The 11,047-nt window shown below is 45.4% G+C and overlaps 1 protein-coding gene across 1 annotated transcript; it reads left to right on the forward strand.

The window, feature by feature from the left end:
* Positions 1–9,021: 9,021 nt before the first annotated feature.
* Positions 9,022–10,472, forward strand: LOC136492427 (uncharacterized). Its single transcript, XM_066488445.1, has 5 exons — positions 9,022–9,072; positions 9,498–9,703; positions 9,776–10,070; positions 10,156–10,262; positions 10,336–10,472. Exons 1-5 carry the CDS (start codon positions 9,022–9,024, stop codon positions 10,340–10,342), a joined length of 666 nt encoding a protein of 221 aa, XP_066344542.1. The 3' UTR covers positions 10,343–10,472.
* Positions 10,473–11,047: the final 575 nt, after the last annotated feature.

Raw genomic sequence — 11,047 nt, forward strand, 5'->3', positions numbered from 1 at the left:
GGAGGAAAAGGAGTTGGAAAAGACTCCGGCTAGGGTGACCTTCATGGTACCCTCTAGGGCTGACCTTCGCTGGGTCGCCCGCAGCCCCCTCCACGGAGAGTAGGACTCGAACGAGTCCAAACTTCGGTAAAACAAATATCGTGTCTCAATTCACATTTCATTTGATATTTGTATTGCTCTAGCTCTTGCGCAGGTTCTCTGTGTATATTATCATCTTTAGTAGATACCTGCAGTTTGGTTTGAAGATAGAAATCAAAGGGAGCAAGTTTAGGGCTGTTCTGCAGAAATCGTGTATACCAGACACGTCCGGTATTCATACCGGACATGTCCGGTATTGATCACTGTGCCAGGCTGTTCTGCAGAACACGTGCATACCGGACACGTCCGGTATACCTACCGGACACGTTCGGTATTTCCTACCTGTGCTGAATATATTTATTCTCTATTCTAACTTTGTGTTGCAGGGTTGTAGATTCTAGATATATTCTTTATACCTTGTATACTTTGTGGCTAACTTGTGAGGGGTGGTACTACTCTTTATTTGGAGTTTCCATTTTGGAAACTCCCTTTACTAACCATTTCCGTATTTAAAGGTGTTAATTTTTAGAAACGCCTATTCACCCCCCTCTAGGCGGCATCCTAGGTCCTTTCACTCTTCTTGTATGAGCATCTACTAGGTCATGTAATACCGGATATAGCTTAGTAGCTAAGGGGCTACTATGTTGGGGAAGCCCTTGTGGTATATGGACCCACTCCCCCTTTGAAGAGGCCCAATAGGGTTCAGTGTAGTGACTTGTCAATTCACCCCACCGAGGGGGCGCTTGTAAATTGGTGTTGTCTATATATAGTGCCATGAGCATGAGGACAAGGGACTCTCTCCTTCCCACTCTCATTTGCAAACCCTAGCCATCGCCTCTCCCCTCTCTACCTCTTAATCTGTTTGGAAATGCTAGTTCCAACACCAGCCTCAAAGCCTGAGTAGCATCGACGAGAGCGCCCATCGGCAAGTACCCTTGCCAGCACTATCCCGCCATGGCCATGATCACCCCCTCCGCACACAGTTGCTCATGCATGCATGCACGCCACAACAAGTCACGACAAATCACTTTTTTGTCGATCGATTTGGGTGCTAATGTTTGGGACTTACCACTATACCGCAACCAAAAATTAGCGTCAGACAAATTATTAATGACCAACAATTGGTTGGTATAACTTTCTACATATATTTAGCTGTTCTATCGGACAATCGGTCTATAAAAACACATATTAGAGTCCAACTATGGATAGATATAGCCCATTTTCACCCAGCCTAGCGGCCACTTCCCTCAACATCAAACGCAACCCATGGCTCAACGATCTCCTCTTCGCCTGCCATGGCTACATCAATCAACGCATTACCTTTGCCAATGAAGATGTGCATCAGAGTATGCATATACTCCTCCTCAACCTCCTTGTTGAGGACGTCGTTGGCGGGAGGCACGATGACGTCCTCCATGAGTTGCTTGGGCAACTTGAAGGTGGGGAAGAAAATATCCCCACCATATATTGAGAGCTTTGCTGGTGCCCTCGGCGCACTGCCCCACCATAATCATGAAGGCCTCCTTCGCATGGGACACCTCCTGCATTCACACCAATAACGCAACATCGTAAGTCATGACTTACATTGACTTGTAAGTTTGGTCTTTGCCCATTTATAACTATACCTATGTTATAAGAGTCTTTGCCTAAAAAATAATCCTAAAAAAGGTCAAGATTTAATATCGTAGATTTAAGAAAAATGTTAGACAATGAAGTATAGAAAAAAACTCAAATTGGAGGTGATCAAGATTTCACCACTATGTGGATTTTAGTAAAAAATCTTATAAAATAAAAAACTATAGAAAAATCTTAAATTGGAGATGCTTGTTAGGTGGTTTGTTGGTTTCCAAGCTAGTGATGTTTAGAAATATCCTATCACATCAATGTTCATGAAGAAATCACAAAAACATATGTAAATTACAACCATCCATTTTAACTATATAAAGGCAACCTAACAATCAAAGGCACATATAGTTAGACCCTACATGAATTAGTGTTTTTTCTTTCCATCGTAACCATCCATTTTAACTATATAAGGGCATGAGCAATATTGATCCAACTAGTGGTCCTTATAGATGGAACGATGGTATAGTTGTTATTATATTCCCACAATCTTGGGCCATGTAGTCATCATAGGTAGATCCCATTTTAAAATAAAGATGATATTATCAACCACCTCTTCTAGTCTCTCTCCCTCTCTCCTATCAATTTCTCGTTTCACACGTAGCTCACAGCCGCCCATGGCACTGAATTCGACGCCCAAACCGCACGGCACACCCTACCTCCATCCTCCCAAATTCAGAGCGACACACCTCCTCTAGATCCGACGAGATCACCTATTCAAGATCCGAGCAGCCATTACCTCTTCAAGATTCAACACCGGTATTATTCCTTTCTACTGGTGTGGAGCCACACCAGGCCCACCCCTAGTGTAGGATCTCTGGTTAGCCTAGAGGGGGTAAATAGGCCTATTAAAACAAAACTCAAGCAGATGTCAAATTTCACGTGCGACACTACCTCTCTGACCTCGTAGCACTACCGGACAACAACACTATCGGGCTATAATAGCGGTACTACCGCACCTACAGACAACTTCGAGTCACAGTTCAAAATCAGTGAATAAAAACTTAGATCAGAGAAATTCCTTAGCTCCTACAGGTATGAGGTTCACAGATCGAGAGCTAGAAGTGGTAGGAACTCCACACAAGTAGATCGGCCACAAACCCTAGAATCGACCTCAACAACAATCTAAAATGCAAGTGAAGTAAATCAGGCATAAGGTGACACAATGATTTATCCCATGGTTCAGCTCGCCACCAAGGCTTGCCTAAGTCTACGTTGTTGAGGTTGCCATGAAGTCTAGGTCTTTACAACCCTTCCTTGTTCTCAAGTCAAGAGAGTTACCTCTTGAGATGAGGGGTGAGTTTACTAGCTACAAGAGATGATTACAAACCTCCCGGGCTACCACATAAGTTGGCAAGCTCCACGGGGCGATGCTCTAGCTAGCTAAGAGCCAAGCTCCAAGAGTAATAAACATAACCACCGCCAAAACGTGAACCAAATGCTCTTTAGGCTTTGGGAATCAGTGGATCTGCTCTCTAATCGAGTTTGACACCTGAAAGCATCTAGGCCCCTAGTTGGGTTTCGGTGATTAATGACGACACGAGATTACTATGACTAACATGTGTTTTGCAGAGGTAAGTTGAGTTAGGTTATGGTAATGGCAATTGATTAGGCAATCATGGTTGTCATGCCCCTAACGATGGAAATCGTTTTGGTTTTTAAAAGATGGATGACAAGGTTAAGGATGGACTAGTTCCAAGTGTCGTTTGGTGTTGAAGAGACACTTAGGGTAGTTTAGAACTTTGTTTTTCCTTTGGCCATACTATTAATGGAGGTATGGACTAGTAGCTTGACCTAGGTGAGTCTAGTGGGTTAGGTGTGGTGCACACTTGTTAAATCTAGCACTAGGTAGCTCAGGAGTAGCCCTAAGATCAATTGGAGTAAACTTTATTCACATAGGATTTTGAGTTAGAAGTGAATGGAGGGTCAAATGACTAACCAGACGCTGGTCTGGTTGTGACTGGACGCTGGAGGATGAGTCCGGTCAGTTTATTTGATCAACTAAAGTTGTCTGGTTGCGATCGGACGTTGAGTGAAAAGTGACCGGACGTTGGGTGCCTACGTCTGGTCAACTCCAAAGAGGTTTCAGAGAGGGAATTTCTTGATTGGACATGTAAGGTCAGTGCTGATCGGACGCTGGTCAGGATCCAGTAACTGACCAGACGCCGAACAGTGAAGTGACTGGACTCTGGGTGCCAGCGTTCGGTCAACATCAGTAAGGTTCCGTCCGATCAGTGCTGACCGGACACAGATCAGAGTCCGATCAGAACTTAATGGCTCTTTCTGACATAGTGGCGGGGATAACTGATTGGAGTGTCTGGTCACCCCGCAGAGTGATGACTCAGCCTCCAAACGTTATGTTTTGAATGAGGGGGTATAAATACTCACTCCACTCGTCCAAGGGAGGTCTCTTGCCCATTTGTTCAGCTAAGAAACACCCTTAAGAGTGCAAAGGAGAGCAAGAGCCTAGTGAGGTGATTGAGATTTGAGATTCCAAGATTAAGGTCCTCATTAGTGCAAGGAGAGTAACAAGTGTGCATCCACCCTTCTCATTAGGCTTGTTGTGGTCAAGTGAGAGTTTGTGCTTGTTACTCTTGGTGATCACCATCACCTAGATGGCTCGGTGGTGATTGAGAGTTTGGTGATCATCCGACGGAGCTTGTGGATGACCCAACTCAAGTTGTGAGCGGTCCAAGAATTAGCCCGTAGAGAGCACTTGATCCTTGCGCGGATCAAGGGGGAGCTACACCCTTGTGTGGGTGCTCCAACGAGGACTAGTGGGGAGTGGCGACTCTCTGATACCTCGGCAAAATATCGCCGCATTCCTTTCCCTCACTTTACTTTAAGCATTTACATTTGAGAAATTTATTTCTTGTCTTTACATTCCTATAATTACCATGCTAGAGTAGGATTAGAACTTAGGATGCAAAACTTTTGTGCGGTAGAACAATAGAATCACATTGTAGGCATAAGGGGTGAAGTGGGCTAAGTATAGGACTTAATTATTGTAAGGAATTTAGAATTAGCCCAATTCACCCCTCTCTTGGGCATCTTGATCCTTTCAGCACCTTTTTCTTTTAAAGATTGATGGAGAAATCAATAGAGAAGCTTGGGAGCTTAAGGTCACCAATGGAGGAGAGAGAGATGACCACTTTTCTGTTCTTGGACGAACTGAGCGGTTCAGAAGCAAGAGAGAGACGTTGGAGAGAAAGGAAAAAGGTATAAATACCCCTAGCCCCCAATGGTCACTTAAGTCACGACAGTGCCACGGCTCAAGTGCGGCAGTGTATCTCTCCAGGTGCGGCACTGCCACACAAGGCAAGACAATAATGATAAGAGTAAAGTGTTGGCTGTCTTAGCTGAGTAGCTGAGGATGTAGGTGTAAGATAGAGCACTTGGTAGCACATGTTAGCTCAAGCATTGTGTCCCCCTTTATAGTACGGCTTTTCCTATACTCAAATTCAAAATATAAAAGAATTTAAACCTCCTTTGAGTTTGAAGCCATCGACATTTGTAATTGGGGGCACCTCCGTTTCGTATAACATCCTTGATTATATATTCATGCTTGTCATCTCGATAAATATCATTAGTCCTCTAATTGTGTGGTTATTATCACAAAAACCTACAATTAGGGCTTGATTGCACTTTCACCTAGTAGTCCGTCCCCCCCCCAGTCCTCCACCCGAATGCGCCTGCGCATCAGCAAACAACCGCTAGAGTCCGATGTGAGGACTGCGAGAGGGGAATGAGCACGGGGGCTAGGTGCATTGTTGCAAAGCATGTAGGCGGCTGGGGCAACAATCTCACAGAGCTCGTGAGCGACTGAGGTGGTGACCTCGTAAAGTGTGCCTCATCGTTGAGCACTTCTTGAGGGTGCTCAACGATGCATCGGTGGAGGGCTCGCGAGGCAACCAACATCCTCAAACCCCTCCACCACGATGGTATATCGTGCCATACTGGTGTAACCGACTAAATCCACCCTTGCAATTGATATCATGAGATTAAACGTGATCCGAGCTTAGTAAATAGAATTGGTGCTATCATTTATATTGAGTTAGTGATGTTGAATATCTTGGCAATTACATTTTTATTTACTTCTCAGTCCCTCCATTCTAAAAAGAATAGAATTTTTGTTTCCCGAGAAGTCAAACAATCTCAGATTTAACTATAGGTTTATAAAAAAATGATACCAACATTTATATTTCAAATATATTTATCATGAAAATATGTTCTACAATGAATCTAATAATACTTATTACGCATCATATACGTTAATACATTTTTTTCTAAGTTTTCTTATATAATTGACTCCTTGGGAGCCGACACCTTCATTTTTTTTGGTGTGTGTGGGGGTACAATGAGTAGACGTGGCAACGGCAGTGCCGTAGCTGGATATTTTGTTTATTTAATCTCAATTTTAATGATAGCACTGGTGCAGTGCCCAGACCACAACAATCTTAACAAGAGCTGACACTACCATTTGTAGGTGGTACCGCCACAATTCAGTCTGGGCGGTATTTCGGTTCCTAAAGAAATTTAGTTCCTCGAAAAATAGGTATCCATCTGTTCCATCAAAAAATCGGTACCGAGGAACTTCGGTTCGGTATTTTTGGTATTTATCGAAAAATACCTAACTGATCGCATGGACATTTAATAGTAGGTTCAAAAGCTAATTTTGACATAATTTGGACATGATTTCATAGAGAATAATAATGCTAAATACATACATATAAAAGTCCATGAGACTATAAGAGTAGAGTACCTCAAATACATAATATAATAGACTAAAATAGTACTATCAATAATATAACAATACTCAAACTCAGTACATTCCATATAATTCGGTATTATTCGGTTCCCCGAGGTAAAGTACTAGTAAATTCGGTTCCTGGGAATTAGGAACCGAACATGGTACCGAAAAATTCAGTTTCGGTATTTTCGGTTCGGTTTCGGTATTTTTGATTCAGTCCCGGTTTTAGTATTTTGTGCCCAGGGTTTGCCACAATCAACAAATGAGCAGGTTGCTTGTGTGCATTTCTGCGCATCGAAGCCTGCTTCAATTCACAAGCTAGATGGCGTAGTGGGTAATGTGGACGACGTCCTCGGGCCTTGCCGGCGGATGGGTCTTGTTCTTCATCCGCAGCTGCATATACTCGTTGTACACGAACCCCCTGTACCGCGGCGCCTCGCCGATCTTGGCCATGAACTCCGGCAGCGGCTCGATCCACTCGTCGCCATGGATGTTGAAGAAGAAGGCGAACGAGTGCCTGTGCAGAATTTTTTTTAATTTTAACATTTTTTTTGAATATAATTTTAAATCTAACGCTGTCGGGTTTTTTTTTAAAACTAACACTTTTAGCCGCGCCTATTGCCCTGGCGTGGCCAAATGCCTGTGCCGTGCCATGCATGGTGGCGCGGTACAGTGCTGACGTGGCGTGGGTCGACCGGGAGGGCCGCCGACGTGGCGGGTCTTGCCGCGCCACCGACCCTGGCGCGGCAGTGCCGCGCCCTGATCTGTAGCGCGGCAGGACCAGATATATACCGCGTGCCGCACGCACCCCTGCCCTGCCCGCCCGCCCAAACACCGCCGTCGCCGCCGCCAGCGCCCTGCCTACGGCCGCACGCGCCCGCGCCCGCCTAGCCTCGCCTCGCCTCGCCCCGCCCGCGCCCGCACGGCCCGGCCTCGGCCGCTCACCCACGCCGCGCCCGGCCACTCCCGCCGCGCAGCGCCCTAGCCAGCCGCGCCACGAACGCCAGCGCGTCAAGGCCGTCTGCTCCTAAGGTACCTCCCTCTCGATTTCATATTTTTTTATTATTATCTAGTATAGTTAGTATTTTTTATCCCTACGGTACCCCATGTGCCCTCGCAATCCTCGAGCGGCCGTCGTAGAAGCAAAAGAGTTGATGATGGTCTGCTAGTGCTAGCATTTTTAGGAGCATGTAGGGGCATCGAGGCTATTTTCATTGACTATTAGTGTCTTTAACCAAATTTATATAATAACGTACTAATATTTATGATACATAATAGGTATTATTACATTAAGCATGGAGTATACTTTCGTAATAAACTTATTAGAAGATAGAAATATTGATACCGTTTTTTTAGTTTTGATCAAACTTAAACATATTTTACTATTCGAGAAGCAAGATGTGTATTTATTTTGAGACGGAGAGATTACTTGTAATTTTAGAATCAAAGTTTTATATGGATTGATTATGTATTTATTATCTAGTATAGTTAGGATTTTGGGTTTAGAGATTTAAGCTAGTTAGGTTAGTGAATTTGTTTGTGATTTATTTGTGAACTTACTAATGTTAACTTGAATTTTGTTAATTTGAATACTCTAACGCTTTGTTTATCAATTTGTAACAGGATGGCCCCTCCCACGCAGCACCCGTTGTACCCCATTCTGGAGGTGGAGTACGACGACCAACACCGAGCACACATCTTGAGTGACAACAACGTAGAGGTGTCCTTGCCTCCTTTGAGGCCCCGCACTCACACCAGGGCGCATCAGTGGGACGAGCGTTATACGCTGTACATACGGCGTGCCGGCTTCCTCGAACTTGTCCGTGTTGTCAACCACGGTCTTTCGCCCCTTGACCCAGCACTACTTGCTACAGCTGTACATGGGTGTGAGTGCATTCTTTGTACGTAAACTTTTTTGTAACAAATTGGAGGCAACTAATAGTCGTTCTATTCTTATAACAGGTGGAGGCCTGAGACCCACATGTTCCACCTACCTTGTGGCGAGATGACCTTGACGTTGCAGGACGTGAAGGCTATTTTAGGCCTTCGGTTGGGGGGACTTCCAGTGACATGGATAGTTGACAACAATCGTTCTATTCTTATAACAGGTGGAGGCCTGAGACCCACACGTTCCACCTACCTTGTGGCGAGATGACCTTGACGTTGCAGGACGTGAAGGCTATTTTAGGCCTTCAGTTGGGGGGACTTCCAGTGACATGGATAGTTGACAACAATCACTGGATGGAGCTGGTGGCTCAGTTTACTGGTTTTCTTCCACCGAACGACGATGCTTCCAAGAAAAATAAGTGAGTAATTCAAGCCTATTTAATACTTGTATTACTTTACAGCTGGCATCGGGTCTCATTTTCTTTGATCAATTACCGGAAAAGTTCCGGTGTTTCATCGTCCTGGATCACAGAGCGCTTTGAGTACTTGGATCCATAAGCTGAGGAGGCACAGATCGACAGGTTTGCTCGAGTGTGGCTCTAGCACTTTCTTGGTGCTTTCCTCTTCCCAGACGCCTCGGGTAACACCATCAGCTGGATCTTCCTTGACGTACTTCGCCAGCCATGGGAGAACATAGCGGGGTACAGCTGGGGCAGTGCAGTCCTGACATGGACGTATCGACAGTTATGCGTTGCCTACCGTCGCACCTTAGGACATGCGAACCTTGGGGGTTGCTCCTACCTACTCCAGGTTTGGTGTTGGAAACGATTGCCTGTTGGGAGGCCCCTTAATAATGGTTTACTGGTAAGTACTTTGGTTCATTATATTCTTCCAGGCAGTTAGATATGATGAGATTATTTGTTGCTAATTCATTATCGTGTTCAATGCAGCAATGGAATGGGCATGATACACTTCCTACAGCTCTGTATATCTAGACGGAAGCACAGTTAGTTAGAGGGAATGCGTGGCGCAAGTACAGGGAGTATACGGACGGTCTTGACGTCCTGACACAGCACCAGGTTACGCTCTCTGTACTATCGTAGCAGTGTCTTCTTCGATGTACACTATATCACAACCTAACACAATTACGAAATTTTAGGTGTTTTTATGTCCTTGGGATTCTTTGGAGCTCCAGGACTATCTGAGTCCTTTCACTAGGGACGAGTCACACGAGTATCGCTACGACGTCCCTCTTATTTTCTTCCATGTGGTCGAGATTCACTTGCTCATCTGGGTCTGCAGACAGTTTGAAAGAATGATAGGCTGCCCACCACCACTTTACTCCACCAATCAAGTATTGCACGGGTGCGTTATCGATTAATAACAATACTACAATTCAGAGGTGTGTTTGGTACAACTAATATCGTTTTGTTGCAGGTTTGACCGCAGGAAGAGGTACAAGACCAAGGATTGGCGCGTGACACACAGCTCGTACATCCATTTGTGGCAGACCAGGGTACCACATGCGGTCCTTGCGGGTCCTCCACACGACCAGCACACCTTCGACGAGTACCTGCGGTGGCTTCATAGGTCTACGAGGACACATATCAAGCCCCGGTACACTGATGTGGCGATTGACGAGGACTCGGAGGAAGATGTCATCGAAGATGTGTACGACGTCACCACTAGGGAGGACACACAGCTACAGAGAGCCCCGCTTCAAAGATACGTGGTAAGATACTTGAATGGTATAATTTGTTATCCTTTTGGTATTAAGTATGTGTACTAAAACTGTCCAACTGCGTTTCTGTACCTAGGCGACACAATTGTCAAGACTGTCCAACGAAGCAGCGTTCCGGCTTCACGAGTCTAGAGGGCAGGGGCTAGGCGTTCTTGCGGCTTTTGTGGAGATAAACATAAACTTGTCCGTTTCGAAAATATTTCTTTATTGTATATGCGTTTGGGTAATGAACTAACTTTAACGTCTATTTATGCAGAAGGTGAAGAAGAGCTGTAGGAAGCTAGCTCAGAAGTTGAGCTGTATGGACACTTCTTATGAGGAACCGCCACTCCCCGCGCGGTTGGATGGCATGTCTTCAGCCTCTTTGAGGACACTAGCCGGCTCTTCTCAGTCGATGACGCAGGGTGCCACTTCCGCGGTGCGTACACCACCACATCATAGCGCTGGGAAGGACCCTGCAACCGAGGACGAGGAGGAGGACGATGACAACGACGACGAACCCTCGGGTTTCCGCGGACAGCACGGCCAGTGGGACGAATGGCCGCAGGACGAGATCGGCATGTCTCAGCTAGGTGGTGCCCCGTTTGGCACCCAAGGAACCTCACAGGTACTAACAAAGATAGTTTGTTTCAATACGTAGGCTACATGAACTAACGATCATAAAGAATTATAAGTAATCGTGTGTATCATATACCTGCAGGGTACGAGCCATACGCACCGTCGACGCGACCATACCGATGTTGGCTACACTCCGAATGTGTTGCCAACAAATCCGAAGAGACAGAGGCGTCCGAGGGATCCTTACACTCATGGGTCTTAGTTTGTTTAAGTCAAATGAATATTGGCATCCGAAACTTGCGGGGTTATTTGGTTATGTTATGTCAAACTTATGTCAAAACAATGAATATGTTATGTGGTAGCTTGACAACTTGCTTCTTATTCGTTTCTTTGAGTCGCGGTAGCACTGC

This window comes from Miscanthus floridulus, chromosome 11 (genome assembly GCF_019320115.1).
Source record: "Miscanthus floridulus cultivar M001 chromosome 11, ASM1932011v1, whole genome shotgun sequence".
In the NCBI taxonomy this organism is placed as follows: Eukaryota; Viridiplantae; Streptophyta; class Magnoliopsida; order Poales; family Poaceae; genus Miscanthus; species Miscanthus floridulus.

Excerpts from the sequence above, each read along its gene's own strand:
- LOC136492427 (XM_066488445.1), top strand. The coding sequence starts at position 9,022 with ATGGGAGAACATAGCGGGGTACAGCTGGGGCAGTGCAGTCCTGACATG. Across the intron at positions 9,073-9,497 it reads AGTGCAGTCCTGACATGGAC|GTGTTTTTATGTCCTTGGGA; the intron begins GTATCGACAGTT and ends ACGAAATTTTAG. Across the intron at positions 9,704-9,775 it reads ACCAATCAAGTATTGCACGG|GTTTGACCGCAGGAAGAGGT; the intron begins GTGCGTTATCGA and ends GTTTTGTTGCAG.